At 37.0% G+C, this 24,225-nt stretch overlaps 2 protein-coding genes and 1 pseudogene across 5 annotated transcripts in view; 2 read left to right on the top strand and 1 right to left on the bottom strand.

The window, feature by feature from the left end:
- Window positions 1-2,130, bottom strand: part of WWP1 (WW domain containing E3 ubiquitin protein ligase 1) — a 137,783-nt gene extending 135,653 nt beyond the window's left edge. For all 4 annotated transcript variants that reach the window (XM_039223456.1, XM_039223455.1, XM_039223458.1 and 1 more), the window contains exon 1: window positions 1,922-2,130. The gene's annotated coding sequence lies outside the window, so the exon portion shown is untranslated. The remainder of the gene's footprint in view (window positions 1-1,921) is intronic.
- Window positions 1-2,356, top strand: part of LOC120225210 — a 32,295-nt pseudogene extending 29,939 nt beyond the window's left edge.
- On the top strand, window positions 2,353-23,144 carry LOC120225209 (40S ribosomal protein SA-like). Its single transcript, XM_039223464.1, is given in 4 exon segments — window positions 2,353-2,504; window positions 17,326-17,347; window positions 21,669-22,296; window positions 22,879-23,144. Coding segments are annotated over 4 exon segments (1,068 nt in total).
- Window positions 23,145-24,225: the final 1,081 nt, after the last annotated feature.

Below are 24,225 nucleotides of genomic sequence, written 5' to 3'. Positions count from 1 at the left end.
CTGTAAAACCCTAATGCCTACTAAATCCAAGGTCATTGGCCTGGCATTAAAAGCAATCATAAACTGGTTCAAACTTTTACTTCAAGTTTTAGCACCCTTTATACTAGCACAAATACTTTATGTTCCATCCAAATATAATTATTTGCCTCTACCCAAATGCATGAACTCTGTGCTCTTATCTTAGTCCCTTCTCTCTGCTTGGATTACCTTTCTCAGCTTATCAAAAGTCATAGTCATCCTTTAAAACAAAAACCTCAGATGCCAGAAGACGACTCTAGGAATTAACACTTCTCACCCCACCTTGCTAAATAAGTTGTGAGCTCTACCCTCTCCCAATCTGAATTCCATATGAAATTTAACTATGTATTAAAAGACAAATGAAGCATTTGTGTACAGTCTTACCTAACTAGTCAGTGAAGGCAGAAACTGCTATAATCTTCACCTTTACATTCCCCCTAATACCTCACACAGTCTTGCTGTAGATGCTTAATAATTGTGCAAGGAAGTAAAAGACATTTCAGCCTTCATGGGGTAAACAGCAAAGATTACTATCTCTTTGAAGGCAGAGAACTTATTTGCAACATCCTTTATCACAGGTCTCCAAAAAACATAACCCTTTGTAAGTCCTGATGTTAGATGTCTTATAAACAGTTTTGCATTTTAAGGAAAGAACTACTTGAAAACGTTAAGAAGCTACATACCAAATAACTATTCCGTATACTTTACACTTATCAATTTGAGTAGTTCCCAACACTTGGTCACAAAGGTTTCACTTAAAAAAAAAATGTAGTAACTATTTATGAAAAGTGATCATTTCTAATCACAGCTACTTATCTACTGAATGGCTAAAAAACAAGTCACAAATAAAAGAATGCCTTTGTTTTTTAAGAGGTGCATTTTGCTTGTATAATGCAGAGACTCAGTGAGACTGGTAAAGTGGATTTATACACAAGGATGAATTCTTGCAGAAGACCGCAAACATTGTACCCCAGGCACTTCAGGTAAAAATACCAAAGGGGGTAAAAGATAACTTTGTACATTATTCTTTTCCACTATTACCAAGAGCTGTTTAAAGCAGAAACTCAAATCTTTTTGCACGGTAGCCTACACAGAAAGATAAAAACTTGCCAAGCATAAAAAGAAAGCCAAATCAAGCCCATGGGAAATATTTTATCCTAGAGGAGTAAAAATGTCAAAATAATAGATACTCGTCTTTGGTAAGGAAGGTTTCATATAATTACGGGAGCATAGGACGCTCAACTCCAAACGATGGAGTAAAGAGAAGACTGATCATTTAAAGGCTGTAAAAGCAATGGGCAAACTACAAAATTAAAAAAAAAAATTAAAGATGAAAGAAGGTCCAAGTCACAGATAAGGACTAGTAAAAACTGCAAGGTCACTGGGATCTACCAGGTCACAAAGGTGGATGTGGGGGTTGTGGGGGGGGGGGGACTGCAGAGTCAGTGTAGAACCGGGAGTGATTAAAAAACAAAACAAAACACGTCAGAAAGACGTTCCAAGCCTGGGAGTCCTTGGTTTGGGACGGCAGAATTGCGGTCAAAGTCAGAGCACGGGCAGTAAGTCCAAACACGGGTGTTTTTCGGAGAGGTGTTGGGCAAACGGAAAGAAGGTAGAACAGAGAAGGCTAAGGAAGCTTGAGAAGCGCGGCTGCAGAGTCACGGAAACACTTCGTTCCAGTATCATTATCTCGGGCCTGTGCCAGGGCCAACTCGGGGCAAGACCCGTGACCCCACCCCAGAAAACTCCCGGCCCCTGGGCTGGAGACGGCAGCCAGGGCGACGCGGACCGTCTCCGACGGCCCCTCACAGGGTCCCGCCCCGGGGCCGCCAGTGCTGGGCTACCTGCACCGCCGCGGCGGCTCTGGGCCCGCGCCCCCCGTCCCCCGCCTAGGCGTCCTTACCCGGCGCGAAGCTGTCGGCTCCCGGCGGTCGGGCGGCCACAGCAGCGGCGCCTCCTCCAGCGGCGGGCGCCCTCACCCTTCCGCACCCAAGATCGCCATCTCGCAGCAGGCGCGGCGGCGGCGGCGGAGGCAGCAGCCACCCAGGCGTCGGCCCCGGCAGCCCAGGCCGCCTGCAGCCACTTGGAACCCGTTCGCCGCGCTCGCCGACACCCGACCCTCCCCCCACCCCCACCCCGGCCACGCGCCACCCCCAGCAGACCCCACACCTCCCTCCTCAGGAGCGCGCCGCGCGCTCGCGTCGCCGGCGCCGCGCCACGAGCGCGCGCCTCCTCACCGGCCCCGCACAGCGCGCTGAGCGGCGGCCGCCTAAAACCTCCAACTCCGGACCCGGAATCCGGCTTCCCGCGAGCATGCGCAGCAAGGGCGCCCCGATGATGCTTTTGGAAAACTCCGCTCCTCCGGGTCTTCGGAGCGGTCGAGAAGAGGTGGAGGGCCAGCCAATGGGAGAGGGGGGCGGGGCCCGAACCTGTGGAAGGGGCGGGGTTGCCGCTGAGATTTGGGAAGAGGCTTTTCTAAGCTGGAGGTAGGTGCTGCTGACTTGACTTTCCGGTTCAGGGCAGAGCCGGTGAATGACCTCAAGTAAAGTCCTCGGGGCACTGGCGTTCTTTTGTTGAATGCTTTACAGCAAAAGTAGGCTTTTAATAAATACTCCTTGACCTGAGTATCTGACTTAAAACCCATTGCAAGAGCAAATAATTGTATTTAACAGATGAGATGATCACGCCGGAAGACTTCCACTTTATTTATATGAGTAATCAAAACATTCACTCCCGGTATTCCAGTGTGAGTACAAAGATAAACTAATACTAAGCAAGTGCATGTGTCAGCGCAATAAATTCACACAGGAATACCATGGAAAAGGGTCTATTATCCCCATTTATACAACGAATCAACTAGTCCGCAGAAGTGATGTTGGTACAGTGTGTTGCTTTTACAAGAAAGGCCACGCTGCAAATCGGTCAGTGACGACCACACTACTCACCAAATGACCTGGTCTTCTACTTAAGTAATAAAGGCCGTCAAGCATGAATTTCTTCAATTTTTGCCCAATTGCCTCACCCGATCCCACAAATAACCTACATCCATACCCAAGCTTATTAGTTTTCCTTCTGTCTAAAAAGCTGGGGATCCCTGTTCCTCTCCAACGCGAACCCCTTTCCTGTCTGCTCCTTCATGTGAACCCCTCAGCATGATCATGTTTTAAGTCTTTTCTGGCTTAAAACTCTTCCTTGACTTTAAAACCTCTTTCTAGTTCTCTCTCTTCTTCCATCCTAATTAAGCTTTTGAAAAAAGTGCATACCAAGAACAACATCAACACCCCATGAACAATTGTAGAATTCAAGAACCCTTGACTGAATGAATGTACATTCTCTTCCTCTCCATTCCATCAGTCTTTACACTCTGAATTCCTACCAGGGCTCAATGCACAGTAATCCACTATGATTATTCTAAAATATACATCTGAGCATGTCACTTTACTGTTTAAAATCTTTCACTGGCTCTTAAGAGCTTTCAAGAGAAAGATTAACATGAACTTCGAGGCCTCTTTACTCTTGCATGCTTGGCCCCTCTCTTTTTGGGGTTCAGAGTTCTATCTTCAGAGTTTCCTGATTGTGTTCACTGATCTCTGCTATGAGTACTGATTCTTCTAACCTTTTCCTCACCATTTTGCTTGTTCAATCCTTTTAAAAATAAATTCAGGAACATGCTTACAAGTGCACTCTGATATTACATACACATACTCAGCAGAGGTCTGTACGGCATCTCCAGAATGCCTATAGACCTCCTTCCACTTCTTGCTCTACTCTCTCATTTTCAGCTCCCCTGAGTCTTCAGTTTCCCCTTGGTTCACTTCCATTCAGAAACTCCTATTAGTCATCTAGGCCCCTAAATTGATAGCCAATATTGAGCCAACTTTTCATTATTCCACATTTCTTTGGTTGCAGATGACTACTGTTATAAATAAGTATCTTTTTATAAATCATTGTCTGTGTCATTACTTACTGTCTTAGTTTAAACCCTTAAAAGTAATCAGACGTGTGAACACTTTTAACCCTTTTGAAACCCATTGGCCAATTGTCTTCCAGAAAGAACATAGGCTTAGGTGTCACATTGCATGGGATCAAAATGCATTTCTGCCATGCAGGAAGGCCACATTCATACTTCCATGTATCCTAAATGCCTTTACCTTTGTGGACCTCTTCCTCCATAAAGTAATATTAAAAATTATGTTCATAACTGCATTGATATAATGACAAACATTAATCACATATTAATATTATGCATTAAAACACTTTCTTCGACCTAAATATTCACTTTTTCCCTTCTGATTTTAAAAGAAATTAAAGCATTTTTATGGGCCCCTAAAGTATGGCAAGCCCGAGGCACCATGCCTACTGACAATTGGATAAGTCAATTTTGCTGCCACCTACAAACTCTGAGATTTGGCTAAATTCTTCATTTGACAGTGCCTTAACCAAAAAATTAGTATAATCCTACATAATGTAGTAAAAAGCAAATGAATTGCTACAAATAAAATACCTATAATTTTGTGCCACATAATAAATTACTGTTGTCATATTGTTATTATCAATTTTCCCACAGCACTGTTAAGAGTATATGATTGTCCTTCTTCACTGTGCCAAAGTCATCACGGTATATTTTCATATGTGCAAATATGTATCCTACTGTTAGTTCATTGTTAATTTTCTTACTGGGGTATTCTCAAAAAGGCATTGTTAATTTTCTTACTGGGGTATTCACAAAAAGGCAACTTATGTGTAATGTAGATATTGATCCCAGATAAAATGACTGACCTTTTCCATTTTTGTTTTCTAATATTATTTTTTGCTTCACAAGTCCTTTACCATCCTTCTATCATATAATTCATCTGTCTTTATATATTTTTATTCATTTGATAATTTCAGTTTTTTTCATTAAATAATTTAATCCTTCAGATGTATTTTGGAATGATGATCAATTTTTTATTTTCTCTAAATAGCCTGTGATCGTCTCCAGCTTGTTTGTTAAAGAATTCTTCTCCAACTATGATCATTTTTAAATATGCCCACAAATTTATTGACATGCCTGCCTTTAAAAAGTAGAGACTAGGGGCACCTGGGTGGCTCAGTTAGTCGAGGGTCCAACTTCAGCTCAGGTCATGATTTCACAGCTCCTGAGTTCAAGCCCTGCATTAGGCTCTGAGCTGACAGCTGGGAGCCTGGAGCCAGCTTCAGATTCTGTGTCTCCCTCTCTCTCCCCCCTCTCCCCCAACTCACACTCTGCCTCTCTCTCTCTCTCAAAAGTAAATAAAACATTAAAAAAATTTAAAAATAGGGACATTAATTTCCAAGTGGATGTGAGTTGTACTTCATGACTTGGCTTCTAATGGATACAATACAGCAGAAGTGACAGGCTGTCACTTCTAAGAGGAGGTTTTAAAAAGGTATTATGACCTCTCTCTACTCCCTCTCAGATCACTTGCTCTGGGAAAGGCAGTTACCATGTCATGAGGACATGTCAGGTAACCTTATCAGATGCCCACACAGCAAGGAATAGAATATCCTGCCAAAACCCAGCAAGGATCTGAGCCTTCTGCCAATCTCTGTGTGATTAAACCATCTTGGAAACAGCTTCTCCAGCCCCAGTCAGGCATTTAGATGATGCAGACATCTAGATTTCAACCTCAGTAGAAAAGTTGAGTCAGATCCCCCAACTAAGTCACTCTCAAATACCCAACCCATAGTAACTGTGAGATAAAAATGTTTATTGTTCTGAGACACCAAATTTGAGGGATAATTTGTTACACAGCAATAGATAACAAATACAGTAACCCAGTTGTTTTCAAGTGGGGACAACTTTGCACCCCAGGGTTCATTTGGAAATGTCACGAGACATTTTTGATTGTCACAACTGGTTGTGGAGTAGAGTGAGAAATTTTTATTGGCATCTTGTGGGGAGAGACCAGAAAGTGCTAAATATCTTTTGGTGCACAAGACAGTACACACACACACGCACACATACACCTGCAGCAACAAAGAATTATGAGTCAAATGGCAATCTCGTGCCAAAGGTGGGAAACCCTGTACTAACCTGTTTTCCCTGCACCTTAAAATTTCCCTCTTTCACATGTACTTGTGAAAGGGATGGGTGTGCTTCATATCCTTTGCCCATTTGGGTGCTGCTTAACCTTCTTTTATCCCTGGTCCTTGACATCCAACAAACTGCTTTCTGTCACTGGATAATAATTTTACTTATTCAAGGATTTTGTATATGTGGAATTATACATTATGTACTCTTTTGTGTCTGGCTTCTTTAGATCAACATATTTTAGAGATTCATTCATGTTGTGTGTACCAATGTTCCTTCCTTACTGTTCACTACTATTCTATTCTATGGATTTGCCAAATTTTTAAAATTTTTTCTAATACCATGGATATTTTGTTTGTTTCCAAATGTTTGGCTATTATGACTAAAGATTCCTTGAATATGTGGCTAAAAATCTTTGTGTTGATACATGTTTTTATTCTTCTTGGGTAAATAATGTCTAGGAGTAGAATTGCTGGGCTGTATGGTAAGTTTATATTTAACCTTATAAGAAATTGCCAACCTGCTTTCCAAAGTGGTTGTACCATTTTACATTCTCACCAGCAATGTATGTTTCAGTTGTTCCATTTCCTCTCCAACACTTGGTAATGTCAGTCCTTTCTGATCGTAGCCATTCTAGTAGATATGTATTGGTGAGTCATTGTTTTTTCTCTTGTATTCCCCTAATAACTAATGATGTTGGACATCTTTTCATTTGCTTATAGATCATTTATATATATTCTTTTGTGAAGTGTCTGTTGAAATCTTTTCTCCATTTCAAGTTATTTTTACCTTTTCTATATATATTCTAATTACACCAATCCTTTGTGAGATATATGTGCATAAAAGTTTTTCTCACAGATTATGGCCTACTGTGTTAGTCAAACTATATATATATAAATATAGACGTCTATAAACTAAATGTCCTTCCATGATGGACCCCCATGGATCCTGGCCTCCATGTATCAACACTCTCCATAGGCATGCTTATAGAGCCCCTTCCCCTATGTAGCTGACCTGTGTGACCAAGAGGAAATTGATGTATGTGTGACCAAGAGGAAGTGATGGTATGTGACTTCTGAGGCTAGGTCATAAAAGAGATTGCAGCATCTATCTTGCCCTATTTTAGTGCTTGTTCTAGAGAAACCCAGTCTTTGGAAAGCCCGTAAAAGAGGAACTGGGGCCTGTTGATAAACAGCTAACAGCAATTTGCCAGCCCTGGGTGGCACCTTAGAAGTGGATCCTCCAGCCTCTGACAAGCTTTAAGATGATTACAGTCTCATGTGACACTCTGAGCCAAAAATGGTCAGCCACACAAGTCACAAATTTTTGATACACAAAAACTCTGAGAGATAATAAATGTTTATTTTTGTTTACAGCCACCATGTTTTGAAAAAGTTTTTTACACAGAAACAGATCAACTTGCATTTTAATTTTTTAACAATATCTTTTAAAAGAACAGCAGTTTTTGATGAATTCAACTTATCAATTGTTTTATGATTTATGCTTTTATGACATATTTAAGAAATTTTACCTACTATAGGATAATGAAGATTTTCAGTATGCTTTCTTCTTAAATTTTATGCCTTTAGCTTTTATATTTGATCTATAAAAATTTAAGATTAATTTTTGCATATGTTGTGAGGAAAGAGTCAATGTTAATTTTTTTCCAAATATATACAGTTGTTTCAACACCTTTTGTTGAAAAGACAATTGTTTCCACCATTGAATTATTTTGGCAGCTTTAGTAAAAACTCAATGTCTCTTTCAGGACTTCTATTCCAGTTCATTTAACTATATGTATATCTTTATGCAAGTATCACGCTATACTGATCACTGTAACTTTAGAAAGCCTTGAAAATCAGGAATATAAATATTCTAAGTTTGTTCTTTTTTTCTCACAATAATTTTGACTCTTTCAGATTGTTTGCATTTCCATATAAAGTTTAGAAGTAACTCATTAATTTTTATTTTTTAAGAACATACCTGCAGGGATTTGCTTGGGATTATGAATATATAGATCAATTTAGGATGATTGGTCTTGTGTAATATTTTATTTTCCAATCCTAGGCATAGATTTCAGTTTATTTGGATGGCCTCTAAATTCTGTTAGCAACATTTTCTATTTCTTGTAGTATTGATATTGCATATACTTATCCTTAAATATTTCATGCTTTTGATGCCATTGTAAATGATATTTTAAATTTCATTTTCTAATGGCTCATTGATAGTATTTTTAAATTGATTTTGAATATTGGCCTTGTACTGTGAGGCTTTGCTAATGAATGTATTAGTTCTACTAATACTTTATAGATTTGTTGAGAGTTTTCACATACACAATCATGCATTTGCAAATAAAGACTTTTATTTTTTCCTTTCCATTCTATATGCTTTTATTTCCTTTTCTTGCTTTATTACACTAACACATCCAGCACAGTGCTGGACAGAAGTGGCAAGAAAGACATCCTAGTCTTGCTCCTGATTTTAAGGAAATCATTCAGAGTTTTACCATTAAGTAGTATGTATAACATACATTTTTTTTTTTTTTTGTATGTGCCCTTTACCAGGTTGAGAAAGTTCCCTTCTTCCTAATTTGCTGAGAGTTCTTATCCTGAATGAGTGGTAAATTTTATCAAATGCTTTAGGACGGAGCATCTGCTGAGATGAACTTTTGGTGGGTTCATCTTGATATGAACTCATCCTGATATGATGGGTTAAACTGATTGATTTTCAAATGTTAAACAAACCTTACATTCTTGAAATAAACCATTCCTGACCGGGGTGTATTAGCCATCTTATATGTTGCTAGGTTCTATTTGCTGATTTTAAAAGATTTTAAAGAACTTAGGTTCATTAAGGATATTCGTGTAGTTTTGTTTGTTTGTAATGCTTTTGTCTGGGTTATCAAAGTAAGGCTGGCCTAATAAAATAAGCTTGGAAATGTAACCTCCTTATCTACTTTTGCAAGAACTCCTATAAGGGATGCCTGGGTGGCTTAGTTGGTTAAGCATCTGACTTTGACTCAGATAATGATCTCATGGTTTGTGGGTTTGAGCCCTGCATCAGGCTCTGTGCTGACAGCTCAGAGCCTGGAGCCTGCTTCAGACTTTGTGTCTCCCTCTCTCTCTCTCTGCCTCTCTCCTGATCATGTGCTCTCCCTCTCTCTCTCTCAAAAATAAATAAACATTGGAAAAATGTTTTTTAAAAGTTGTATAAGATTTTTATTATTTATTTCTTAAATGTTTGAAAGATTTTACCAGTGAAGCTGTCGAGGGCAGGACTTTTCTTTTTGTGAAAGTTTAAATTATGAATTTAATTTTGTTTATAGATTAAAATACAATCCAATTTTCCATATCTTCTTGTGCTGGTTTTGGTAATTTGTGTCTTTCAAGATATTTTTCTATTTCATTTAAGTTGTCAGATTTATTGACCTAAAATCGTCCATAAGATTATTGTTCTTTCATTTTGTAGGATTATAGTGCTATCTTATCTGTCTTCCTTTTCACTTCATCAGTTTAATAAAGGTCCTCCAGTTTGACTCATCTCTTCAAAGCAGCAGCTTTGGCTTCATTAATTTGTCCATTTTCTGTTTCATTTATTTTAGCTTTCATCTTTATTATTACCACATCTAAACTTATTTGGGGTTTATTTGCTCTTTCTTTTCTAGTTCCTTAAGGTGAAAGTGTACATTATTCTTTGGAATCTTACTTTGTTTTTTTAAGTATTTTCAATTTTAGTAATCTCTATCCCCAACATGGACTCGAACTCACAACCCTGAGATTAAGAGTTTCATATCCTTCCGCCTGAGCCAGTCAAGCATTGCGGGACCTTACTTCTTTTCTAGTATAAGCATTTAGAGCATAAAATTTCTTCTGAGCGCTGCTTTAGCATAATCCTCCAAATTTTTATATAGTTTATTTTCATTAGTCCTAAATGTTTTCTGATATTTTCTGTGATTTCTTCTTTGGTCCATGAAGTATTAGAAAGTATATTGCATAATTTTTAAATATTTAGGAACTTACCAGATATCTTTTTGTCATTGTTTTCTAATTTAATTCCATTATGGTCAGAGAACATACTCTATTCTTTCTATCTTTTAAAATTATTGATACTTTTTCATGCTCCAGCTCCTAGGTAAATTTTTCATTTGGACATAAATAGTGTGTTTTCTGCTGTTATGGGGAAGAATGAAAATTGTTCTATAGATGGTTATTAGGTCAATTTGAATTATAGTATTTTTCAAGCCTTCTGTAGCTTTAGTGAATTTCATCTACTTGCTCTATCAATTACTAAGAGGAATATTGAAGACTCTAACTGTACTTGTAGATGCACCATTTTTGCCTTTCTGTTCTAACAGTGATTCATTCATGAAATTTGAAGGTCTATTATTAGGTGTATATACATTTAGGATCATTTTATCCTCTTTATTACAAAATTTCCCTCTTAATCTATTAGTCTTGTTTTGAATTAATGATAATATTAATTTATCCACTCCAGCTTTTTTATGATGAGTGTTTGTGTGGTATCTTTTTCCATATTTTACCTTTATGTACTGTATCTTTATATTTCAAAGTAGTTTTATGTACACAGCATTGTTTAAACTTTGATTTTTTATTAAATCTAGTTGGAACAATCTCTGCCTTTTAATTGGAGTGTTTAGACAATTTAAACACAATTTAATAATTATTGAAATAGTTAGCTTTATATTTATTTGTCTTTTAAAATTTCTTTATTTTAACACCATCTCTTCTCTCTTCTTTTGCTTCTTTATCTGCATTACAATGGATTAGATGAGTATTTTTTCATTTTTCATTTTATCTTTACTACTGACTTATAGCTCTCAGTAGTTTTTTAGTGTTTGTTTTAAGGTATATAGAATACATCTTTAACTTACACAGTTTAAGTCCAAATAATATTATGCTACTTCATATTTAATGTAAGAACTTTATGGCAGTGTACTTCCATTTCTCCCTTCTTTTTCTTAGTGCCATTGTTGCATAAGTTTAAGTTCTACATGTAATATCCTCTAAAATATATTATTAGCATTTTTACTTTAAATAATCACTTTTCTTGGGGTGCCTGGCTGGCTCAGTCAGTTAAGTGTCTGACTTCGGCTCACGTCATGATCTCATGGTTTGTGAGATGAGCCCCATCTCGGACTCTATGCTGACAGCTCAGAGCCTGGAGCCTGCTTGATATTCTGTCTCCCTCTCTGCACCTCCCCCACTTGTGCTCCGTCTCTCTCTCTCTCTTTCTCTCTCTCCCTCTCTCCCTCTCTCTCTCAAAAATAAACATTGAAAATTTTTAAAATAATCTTTTTTCTTAAAAAATAGAAAGTTTTCTGTTTACTCACGTATATATATTTCTAGTGGTATTCATTTCTTTGTGTGGATCCGGATTACAAACTGATTTCAATTTTCTTAAGCCTGAAGGTTTTCTTTTACTATTTCTTGTAGTAAAGTTCTGCCAATAATTATCTCAGATTTTATTTGCCCCCAAAAATTTATTTCACTTTAATTTTTTAAGGAATTTTTGCTGGGTAAAAAATTCTACTTTGATTGCTTTTTTCTGCCTCCAGTTCTTTAAAGATCTTGTACTTTGTCCTCTGGCCTGCAGTTTCTGATGAAAAATCTGAAATAATTTAAAATTTTTGTTTCTCTGTAGTAATATACCTTTTTGTTGTTGTTGTTGTTAGGGTTTTTTTGCACTTTTTTGTTATTTTTTAAAAATATTTTTATTTATAAATGGTTTTGAGCAATTTAATTATTATGAATCTTTATGCGATTTGCTATTGACCCTTCATGAGATTTGTTGAGCTTCTTGGATTTGTGGGTTTATAAACTTTATTATATTTAGCAAAGCTTAGGCTTCAAATGTTTTTTTTCCTGCCTCCTGTTGCTCTCTCCTCCTTCTAGAACTCTAATTACTCATATTGTAATTAAACATACATATATTATATAATTACTGTTTAATTACTGCTCTTTTTTTGTTGTTGATATTTTAATTTGTTTGTTTTTAGAGCTTTTTTCTGCTAACACTTCACTTTGGATGGTTTCTATTGCTCTGTCTTGATGTTTACTTTTCTTTCATGGTATCTAATCTACTGTTAAGACCATCTAGCACATTTATTATTTCAGATATTAGGTTTTACAACTCTAGAAAGTACATTTGACATTTAAAAAATGTCTTCTTTCTTCATTATATTTATTTTTTCTTTAAACACTTGAACTAGTCAGGTTCATAATAACTTTTATCATTCTAGTCTGCTAATTCCATGATTTATATCATTTCATATTTTTTCTATTGACAGATTATTCTTCTGGTGTGAGAAACATATTTACGTTCCTTCGCACGTCCAGTAATTTTTTTATTGCATGCTGGGTATTGTCAGTCTATGCTTGCTGAGTGCTGGTTTGTTTTCTAAGAAAGCTAAAGGTTGAAACTTTCTTATATTAGCTAAGTTACTTGGTAAGCAGCTAGATTCTCTTGAATCTTGTTTTTAAGCCTTTTTTGATGGGATGATTTGGAGTAGATTGTACTCTGGGTATTCAGTAAGGTTCAAAGCAAAACTCAAACATCTCCAAGCTGTTTGTGAGCTTTGTGCATTATTCACTTTATAGCTCCCTGGTCCATCTTTTGTCTAGCCTTGAAGAGTTTCACCTTATGCATGTGTCAGTTGTATTCAAGAGCAGACTCAAGGGGACTGCTATACAAAATTCAGTATCTCTTTCTTCATGAAAGAAATATCGCTTTCTTCTCTCTACCTTTCTGCTCCATAAAGTCCAGTAATCTTTCCAAACTATTTTTTCTATCTCTTCAACTCAGAGGGTTAATTTCACTTTAGTATCCAGTAAGTCTTTTGCTACTACTACTCCTGAAACAGTAAAATTCCCAAGCATAAATTTTTCAGTCCACAGTAATATTCTAGAGCTCCTGAAGTTCCATCCATGTTAGTTTTTGGTGTTCCAAATCCAGTAGAGTTATCTCAGAAGGTGATATGAACTTGGTACTCAGTCAACTGTGGCCATGAAAACTCCAATACCTTCACTTTGGATGGCCATTTTGCCAGTGTGATTTACACACTCTTAAATCTTTTTATAATCCAGGACATGGATATTTGATTAGTCTTACACAAACATTCATTTCCATATATGCATGAATACACATACATATACATGTATAAATGCATGCACTTATCAAAGACAAAATTTATTATCAGGGGATGTAAATACATAACTAAAACATTAATTTAGTAATAGTGGATAACACTCTTTGAGAATGTATTATGAGACAGCAACTGCAACTGCAAAGAAAAAAACAAACCACTTATATGAATTATCTCATTTTCCTCTTATGAAGTATGAAGCTTAGAGAATTTGAGTAATTTGTACAAAGTCTTACATCCAGTAACAGATGAAGTCAAACTTGACTACAGGCAGCCTAACTCTAGAAGTGGAATTGGTAAACTATGGTCTGCAAACTGACATGCATTTTTGTAAAGTTCTGTATCAAGACAGGCATATGCTCATTTACTTTTGTAGTGTCTATGCCTATCTTTGAGCTACAATGGCACAGTTGAGTGGTTGCAACATAGACTATCATATAAAAACCCTAAAATGTTATTATCTAGACCTTTACAGAGTAAGTTTGTTGATCCTTCTTCTAAAAAATAAATTAATTACTCCATAATTTCAAGGCCATCTTCCTTGCTACCTTGAGGTAGTTTCTCCATATCATTTTGCTGACCATGTACATTTTGTTCATTCATTTTCCCTGCTTTCAAAGTATATTTTTCAGCATACCAAAAATATCCCATCACTAATATGTGTATACTTCACTTTAAAAATGACTGTCTCCATCCTCTAGAATGAAAACTTTTTAAGAACAGATGTTTTGTCTACTATGTTCACTATTGTATCCCCATTGCCTAAGACAGAGCCAAGCATAGAGTAGGTTCTAAGCAGTGTTACTCTTAATGGATGATCCTTTGACTATACAAAGTTACCATCTGATTAAACTCTAAGGTAAAACTTTATCCCTTCCTTGCTAAGCCTATACAGAAAGATGGGTTCTTTCTTTCATTTATGTTGTCTTTTCCCACTGATTCATAATACCACCCTTAAAAATTATTATTATCACAGGCTGAATTACTATATGTACTATTAACCCAAATGTCAGTTGAAATTGGCCTATCCTTTTATATTTAAATAAAATTATTTCCAACCCCTTAGTCAAAATTCTATGAAAAGACCAGTTTCACTTTTACAAATGCTCTGAATACCCAAGAGAATATATTCACACGATCTCTTCTTGCTTTATGAATCAGTTATCAATTAACTTATGTTTTTACACACATCTCATCCTACATATCTGGTCTCTTCTCTGCTTCACATTAGATATGAATTTCAAGACACATACAAACACATGTATACAACATCCCACCCCTCAAAAAAAGAAAACGTCACTCATGAAAGTTATTCTCTGTGTGTAGCATTCTTCACTGACAGTTAAAGGAAGACAAAGGAGATTTTCATGTAGCAATGCAAACAATTTAAAATTTATCTCATAAATTCTCTACTTTCAAAAAGTCTTCAGCCAATCTATAGCCAAGAGTTTCTCACTGACCACCTTTCTCTACAAGCATGGTGATTTTTCCTTTATTCACTCTCTTTTCATCAAATTTGTCATTTTTTATTTTTTGGGCAGAGTAGTTTGTCTCTCTCTTTGTTACATTATCATCCTCCAACCTATGCCCCTAGGGTCTCACATTTTACCCTTCTGCAATATATTAAGATATCTTTTTCAACAAAAGGATTTCTTTCCCAAGAGAAAATGTTAAAATTAGGGTTTTTTTTTTCATTCCACTAAACAATAATCTATTTCTGGGCCATCTACTCTCTTCCTTTCATCTGACTTTCTACTTTTCCAATCATTGGTATCACACTTTTAATTACTATAGCTACAGTATATGGTTTAACACCTATGAACAGGGCTAATGTACCAAATGTTTAACAATTGGTAACGCACAAGCATGAATCAAATGAATTGAGCAATCATAACAGAAGGCTGACCCCAGATCACAGGGTATAATCATAAGGGTGTATGTGCAGGCTACCTTTAAGGAAAATGTTCATTATTCTTCCTTTTCAAAATTTCTAGTTTTTTTCTCACATGATTGTTATTATCAGTTATATTGGTAATTTTGTCTAATTAAAAAAAAACTCATCAAGAGTGCAATTGCGATTGCACTAAACCTACAGATTAATTTGAAAGAATAAAAAACCAAAACCAGTAACATTCCCTTGACATCCGAGGAAGGCAGAGGGGCTGGAGGTTGAATCAATTGACAATGACCAATGATTTAATCAATTGTGTCTATATATGAAGCCTCCATTAGACCCAAAGGACAGAGATTGGAGGGCTTCTGGTTGGTGAAGACATGGAGATCTGGGGAGAGTGGCATGCCTGAAGAGGGCATGGAAGCCCTATGCCTCCTCCTACACATCTTGCCCTATGCATCTCTTCAATCAGGCTATCCTTGAGTTATATTCTTTTATAATAAACTGGTAAAATAGTAAGTAAAATGTTTCTCTAAGTTCTGTGAGCCACTCTAGCATATTGATCAAGCCCAAAAAGGGGATCATGGGAACATCCAATCTAAAGCCAGTAGGTTAGAAGCACAGGTGACAATCTGGACTTGCAATTGGCATCTCTGCAGGAGCAGGGGCTGTCTTATAGGATTCACCTCTTAACTGTGCGATCTGATGCTATCTCTAGGAAGACAATTTCCAAATTGAGTTAAATTGCCAGATAGCCTATCAGTGTCCCCTGAGAATTGGAGAATTGCTTGGTGTTGAATAAAACACACACAAGAATTGTATCGTAGATTTCCTTATAGTGATATATCCTCGCATTCCTGGGTTCATTTTCTATTGTTTGTAGTGTTTTTATGTTAAACAGTCTATTGAAAGCACTTGACATTTTAGGCTACCCTCTTCTGAGAGGCCTCAGAGTGCATGGAATACTAATAGCCTCAACAGAGGGATTCATTTTTGCCCAATAACACCAACCCTTAACAATAGCTGAGCAGAACAATGATAGGTTCTGGAGCCAAAGATGTTCATTTAAAAATCAGCCTGTAGCTTCAGACATGACCTGGAGTAAAGGCTTTGCCAACAGTCTCCTGAAAGGTGATGGCGGTATTAGACACTCCAAGAGAGATACAGGTAACAGAATGACATGGAAGCAAAGAGGCTTTATAGAAAAAAGCAGTAATCAGAAGTAATGTGGTAAAAGTAAAAACAGATAGATAGAGGTAGCAGTGAGATAAAGACAGTCATTATAGAAGCAGAGATAAGTTTAGCCATATGGGAGAGAACCTAGAGTAAAAAGCAGCAGGTACTTGCTGCTGAGGGACAACAGGGTGAACGAGACCTCCACTGAATCACTGTAGTTGCAGAGATATTGAGCACCTATGCATCTTGAATGACATTCCAGCTTTTCCAGAAGCCTGACCATATGACTGTTAAGAGATCATTTTTGCATATGTCTCCATATATCAACTGAAGCTAACTTACATATGGCTTTTTTGCTGCCAGAAAAAACTGACTAATGCTATTATTTTCTTAAAATATTGCTAGATCAAATTTTCTAGTTTCAACAAATTTTTTTCAGTATTCATTTGGAAGATTTGGCTATACTATTGCGTGTGTGTGTGCGCGCTCGCATGGATCTTTGTAGGTTACATTTTCTTTTTTGTTACATCCTATTTCCTTCTTTTTTTGAAAAAATGTTTATTCATTTGGGAGAGAGGGGCAGAGAAAGGGGGATAGAGGATTTGGAGTGGGCTCTACTGACAGCAGAGAGCCTGATGCGAGGCTCAAACTCACGAACAAGCCACAAGATCGTTACCTGAACTGAAGTCAGTGCTTAACCAACTGAAACCAGATGCCCCCATCCTACTTCCTTCTTTAGTGGACCCTCTATATTATCTATCCTAACAGTTGTACTTTGCCAGCTTTACAAAATTACTTGAAGTTTATAATTACTATTATTGCATAGTATTCCTTTACCTTATATTTGATGGAACTATGTCAGATGGAGAATATAGTTTTAAAAATCTATACCTTTGTGAAACTGTCAAATTACAAATAAAATTCAAAACTTTAAAATCTTGTAGTATATTTCTTAGAGAACTGTACTTTCTGAAGGATCCTGAATTCATTATTTGGAAATGGTATGCAATTTCTCTTATGTAGGTTTTTAAAATTTTGTGTCCTGGTAAGTTCAGGAATCCAGGTGTGCATAGATTGGTTGTATTAATTACCCCACTTAATGACTTCTTTGAATCCACAATGTTTGTCTCATAACTTTTTTTAAGTTTGTTTATTTTGAGAGAGAGAGAGAGAACAAGTGGGGGAGGAGGGGCAGAGAGAGAAGGAGAGAAAGAATCTCAAGCAGGTTCCATGCCATCAGTGCAAAACCCAATGCAGGGCTCGAACTCACAAACTGTGAGATCATGACCTGAACCAAAACCAAGAGTCAGATGCTTAATCAACTGAGCCACCCAAGCACCTCTGTTCTATAACTTTAAAGTTCCTCTTATTCTGACTGTGCTTGGGCATGTGACTTGCTTTGGTCAATAGGTTGTTAGCCAACATGACACAAGCAGAATGTTGAATGGTACACGTACTTTTTTGTTGCCTTCTTGCATGACTGGGCCTGCTCACTGTTCCCCTCTGCATTGCTATGAGAACATGTCTGGCTGGTCTACAGGGAGGATGTGACAGGCATGTAAAACAAAGCTTAGTTGTTCCAGACATCTGAGCTAGGGCCATCCTCGTTCAGCCAATTGTCACCCAGCCCTCAGGCTTGTGAGGAAATCTAGGTGAGATCAGAAGATGCTTCCAGCTAAACCTAATCAATATCAACAACATGCAGTGTACTAAATAAATGTTTATCATTTTAAGACACTATGTTTCAGTGGTTTGTTATGAAACATTATGGTGGCAACAGATAATACAGAGATACCAACAAAATAAGTAATCGAAGAGAAAACTTCACTATGTATCTGAAGTACCAAGTCAGAGATAATATTCACAGATAGTAGATATTTTCATATATTCACAGCTCTTTTTGTATTCTTCTGTCTCTGGAAAAACTAATTTCTTACCCTAGGAGTGATAATGGTACAGAAAATATTCCCATGTAGCATTTTAGCAGCATTTTAGACACTAGACTTGCCAAAGAAGAAATGTGACTTTCTTATCATGTAGTCTTTTGGTACTTTAAGTGTTAAGAAGATAAATGGATTTTATGTGATCAGGCTGGTAAAGATCCATTATATTCTCTGCCTCAAATTCTCAACTGGATTTAAGTTGTTGGTGAGAAGAAATGAGAATGTAATCAGGTTTGTGAATGGTTGTAGCTATGATTTTTCCTGATGACTAGTAGATTGTAGAATGCCTTTGAAAGAAATCTTGGAAAGATAGGCTGTCAGGTGAAATTCTTACTCTTATATTAAGGTAGATACAGATTTCTATATAGAAAATGGGAGCTGCAGCTCCAGTTAACAAACATTTATTGATCATCTGTTATGTATTAGGCATTGTAAATACAAAATCAGTGAAAATTAGCCTCTGTCCTAGAGGCATTTAGAGTTCAGAAAAGAGACAGAGAAGTCATGACAGAGAAATAAGAACTATGGTAAGTACAATGACAGGCCATACATACAAAGGTGGTTGAGAGGTGTCAGATGGTGGGTAGGGGCTGTATTTGTCCAAGAAATTTAAAGGATAAGTAGATTTAGAGAGGCAAAAGAAGGCCTTAAGTGGGAAAGAATTCCAGCAAGGAGCAAAGCATGGACAATGATCTAGAGTATGGAATAGCATCAATTATACAGGAAACCAAAGGATATAATGTGGGACCAGAAGTTACATATATAACTAAAATATATATGTATGCCAAAATATAATCAAAGACTTGTTGTGTATTTGCTTATGTTATCAAATATGCAATTCTTTTTGGTATTAGAGATTTTTGTTTTATTTTACATATTGGAAATATTGTCTTTGTGCTTTTTAGTACCTTTTGCATATCTGTAAACTCCACGTGTACAGAGACCAACTTTATTTTACTTTTCTGCATCTCAGCACCCAGTATAGTGCCCAGCATTCATGTGAATTCAAAACATATTTGTTGATTAAATTATTGAATTCTTGAACCCGTCAGCCTCTGCCAAAATCCAATAGAAACTTACTTTTAAATTAGTCTTTTAAGTTTACTCATAGACCAATTTACTTGAATAATTTGTCTTTCTCAAACTGTCTTCAATCAAAGTTTAATCTTCTGTCTTATAATTCTCCTTATTTTTGGATTTTAAAATATATGCAATTTCAGTGTTGTTTTTCTCCCTATGCATTCATCTATGTATTTGTCCAACATATGATTATTGAATACTTGATTATGTGCCAGCATTGTGCTACAGCCCAGGGGTAGAGTAGTAACAAGTCAGACCTGGTCTGGGCCTCAGTGGAACTTAGTTTCCAGTGAGGGAAACAGACCAATATTGGATAAATAATTTACAAGTACATTGGGTGTTACATATGGAATTGAATAGTTTTATGAGAGCGTGTAACAGCTTCTTTTATCCTCTACTCAATATGGATTATTATATGATCATTATATATAACATGTTTACTTTATCATGCTTTCAGTTTGTGTTCTCTACTTTCTGTTTTACTATACCACAGTTATAATTAATGTGTGGCACATAGAAAATGCACTATAAATATTACTTAATTGAATAAATGAAAGAATAAATTCATTTTATTAGAGCCCTGATCCATAGTTTACTGGCATAGTTTCTGGGTAAAGTGGGGTCATTAGCCAAATCTATTTGGTTATCTGGTTTTAGTCAACAAATATTCATTAAAAGTTTATGTAAGTTATATGGTAGATGTGGGGAATCCAAAGAAGAATACAAAGTTTCCTGTCCTTATGGAAACTGCAATTCAGATGTACAATGCAGCAGCTAAAACTTTGCACAAGAAATCATATGAATCATATATCTTCTGGACGAAGTACTATGTTAAGTGACATGAAGAATGAAAGAAGAGTATAGCCATGACTTCCTGTTCCTTATAATTTAGCTGAGGAGACAAGACAAATATATTTAAAATGAAAATAACACCAAACGATAAATGATTCATTCTGTTGCTCAAGAGAGTAAGAGTCTCAGGACTTCAGTGCATGGAAATCTTTCAAAGGGTTGACATCTTTTCTCATTCGAGCAAATATTGGAACAGTTACTCCAAAGTGAGGTATGTATACTTCAGGGGAGCACCAGGAAATCCACTGTAGTTTGGGAAGAAAATATTAAAACTTTTACTTATTTAAAAATAATTTAGGGGCACCTGGGTGGTTTAGTTGGTTAAGCTGAGACTTCACCTCAGGTCATGATCTCACGGTTCGTGGGTTCGAGCCCCGCGTCGGGCTCTGTGCTGACAGCTAGCTCAGAGCCTGGAGCCTGCTTCGGATTCTGTGTCTCCCTCTCTCTCTGACCCTCCCCAGCTCATGCTGTCTCTCTCTCTCTCAGAAATGAATAAAAAAACATTAAAAAAAATTTTTTTAGAATAATTTAAAAAGAAACCAGTCCTTATTAACATTTAATGAAAAAGATTGACAATAGGCCATCACAGTCAGTAGCCTGTGGGTGTCTCGTGTTAGGATTTAACATGGTATCACATGGAAGCAAAGGAGTAGGAATTGGATTCCCCACAACAAAGGGGTACCTCTTCCCATTTCTTTATCATGAGGCATTGAGGGTTATCTGGGCTGCTTTAAGTGTTTACTAAACGAACCTTTAGGAAATGGACAAGTGACTTAAAAAATCCTCCAAAGAAATAGCAGATAAAATTAATAATACAAGCACAATTGAACTAAAAGGAAAATCTTAGCTGTGACACTTCTTTTTGTTAACCTGCTTTTTGGTAACTACATTATTAAACAAGACCTAATCAGATATAACAAAAAGTCACCTGTCCTCAGATTCAAATTTATGATGAAGCTATTTGAAGTGTGGGTTTTTGTGTGTGTTATTATTGTTAATGAATAACCTCATCTGCATATATTATGCCTTGAGAGATGCTCACGATTAACAAGACTTTAAAAAATTACGCATCCTGGGGCATCTGGATGGCTCAGTCAGCTGGACTCTTGATTTCAGCTCAAGTTATGATCCTGCAGTTCCTGAGATTGAGCCCTGTGTCTGGGTCTGAGCTGACAGTGTGGAGGCCTACTTGAGATTCTCTCTGCCTTTCCCCTGCTCCTGAACACTCTCTCTGTCTTTCAAGATAAATAAATGAAAACATTACCAAAAAACAAAAACAAAAACAAAAACAATTAAGGATCCAAAACATAAGGACAGCCTCTTGCAATTTCTTCAGAAGTTTTCAGTCAAGAGTTACTCAATCTGGCATTAACTGAAATTTCACTAGCTTAATAACAAATATTTAGAAGTTTACTTATAAAAAAAGACAACTTGGGCTTTCCAGGGAGGCGTCCATTCACTGTTGTTCTGTGTTACCATTGTAACTTAAAGGGAAATTTCCCAATATTTAGAGACCTTGATGTCCTGCAAATGAAGGAGGAGGATATCCTCAAATTCCTTGTAGCAGGAAGCTACTTAGCTGGCACCAACCTTGACTTCCAAGTGGAACAATACATCTACAAAAGGAAAAGTGATGGTTTCTGTATCATAAATCTGAAGAGAACCTGGGAGAAACTTCTGCTGGCAGCTCATGCCATTGTTGCCATGGAAAACCTGGCTCATGTCAGCATCATATCACCCAGGGAGACTGGCCAGCAAGCTGTGCTGAAGTTTGCTACTGCTACCAGAGCCACTTGGACTGCTGGCAATTTCACCCCTGGAAACTTCACTAACCAAATCCAGGCAGCCTTCCGGGAGCTGAGACTTCTGGTGGTTACTAATCCCAGGGCTGACCACCAGTCTCTTATGGAGGCATCTTATGTTAACCTGCCTACCATTGTTCTGTGTAACACAGACTGTCCTCTGCATTATGTGGACATCGCCATCCCTTGCAACAAGGGACCTCACTCAGTGGGTCTGATGTGGTGGATGCAGGTCCAGGAAGTTCTGCGCAAGTGTGGCACCATTTCCTGTGAACACTCATGAGAGGTCATGCCTGATCTCTACTTCTTTTTTTTGTGTGTGTCTTTGTAATGTTTTAATTACCCAAGTAACACATACTCATCCTAGAAATATGGAAAATGAAGGTTTTATAATAATTATAAATTACACACCCTCCCACTACCCAGATACATTTATTATTGGCGCATATATATATATACACACACACACATATCCACAATGTTTAATAAATGTTGCGCATTTCCCTTATTATTTGCAAGTATTTGTGTATGAAAATAACCTAGACTTCAATACTTGGTTAATTCTAATTTTTTAAAATATAATTTATTCTCAGGGGAGCCTGGGTGGCTCAGTGAGTTAAGTGTCTGTCTTCAGCTCAGGTCACGATCTCGCAGTTCATGAGTTCGAGCCCCACATCAGGTTCTGTATGACAGCTCAGAGCCTGGAGTGTGCTTTGGATTCTGTTTCTCCCTCTCTTTCTGCCCCTGCCCCACTCATGCTCTGCCTCTCTCAAAGATAAATAACCATTAAAAAAATTTAATATAATTTATTGTCAAATTGGCTAACATACAGCATGTAAAGTTTGTTCTTGGTTTTTGGGGTATATTCCCATGGTTCACTGCTTACATACAACACTCAGTAACTGATCTCTACTTCTATAGAGATTCTGAAGATATTGAAAGGAAAGAGCAGGCGGCTTTTGAGAAGACTGGGACCAAGGAAGAATTTCAGGGTGAATGGATTGTTCCAGCTCCTGAGTTCATCGCTACTCAACCTGAAGTCACAGACCGGTCTGAAGGTTTGCAAGTGCCTTCTGTGCCTATTAGCAGTTCCCTGCTGAAGACTAGAGCAACCACTGACTGGTCTTACACTTCTCTTCCACGAAGGCAAACAAAATGGAAATAAGGTTGACAAAAAAATAAACCATTTCTAAAGAGACAAAGAGAGAGAAAGAGAGAAAGACCAATTGGAAAACTGTTTTTCCTTCCAGAGTGAATAATACTGAAATAATTCATGAAGTAATAAGCCACAAACAAATATTCATTCCTTTATCACTAGTGTTGGAAGATACATAGAAAACTTTGCAAAAGGCTTTGAGAAACAGGTAAGACAAATTAATGTAGCATTAGAATTTATATAGTGATAGAATTGGGTGGATATATCAGCATTTCTGTTGTGTCTCAATCTACTTGTTAGGCTGTATTTCAAATTTTTTTAACATTTATTTATTTTTGAGAGATAGAGACAGAGTGTGAGTGGGGGAGGGGCAGAGAGAGAGGGAGACACAGAATCTGAAGCAGATTCCAGGCTCTGAGCTGTCAGCACAGAGCCCGATGTGGGGCTCAGACTCATGGACCACGAGATCGTGACCTGAGCTGAAGTTGGATGGTCAACTGACTGTGCCACCCAGGCGCCCCAACTAGATTGTATTTCAAGGAAGAAATTCATGATCACAATTTTGTGCCTTTAAAGGAAGATTTTACTATACACCTGAAACTAATATCACACTGTATGTTAACTAACTGGAATTTAAATAAAAACTTTAAAAAGAAGTATTTATTGAAAAAGATAAATTCTTAGCAGAGGAAGAATCCTTACAGACTTTCTTTTAAAAATGTTTATGGGAAATATATGTTATGATGGGATTGATGCTTTGATGGTTTGCCTGCAGCTGAAAATTCAAAAATATTCTAGGTAATGTTTTTGTATGGGAAATCTCTTAACTGCAGCATTGATAGGAAAGCTTTTCATCAGAGAAACGGAATCCAGAAGTGCATCAACACTGATGTTTTTAATTTCATAAAAACATGACCCTTTAAATTATTGTCAAGTATTTAAATGACATTGCAATGAAATGGTGGATAACCATGATAATATTTGCCACCATAGAGAATTTACTGGTTATTTCATTGAAAAATACTTAAAATTGCTATTGAATTTAGAGACAAATTAGATATATTATTTACAAAAAGGTAAGTGTTTAAAA

This window comes from Hyaena hyaena, unplaced genomic scaffold (genome assembly GCF_003009895.1).
Source record: "Hyaena hyaena isolate Hyena2069 unplaced genomic scaffold, ASM300989v1 scaffold_1352, whole genome shotgun sequence".
NCBI classification, from domain to species: domain Eukaryota; kingdom Metazoa; phylum Chordata; class Mammalia; order Carnivora; family Hyaenidae; genus Hyaena; species Hyaena hyaena.
The sequence above is the reverse complement of the archived record's forward strand: the minus strand, read 5'-3'. Positions and strand labels throughout refer to the sequence as shown.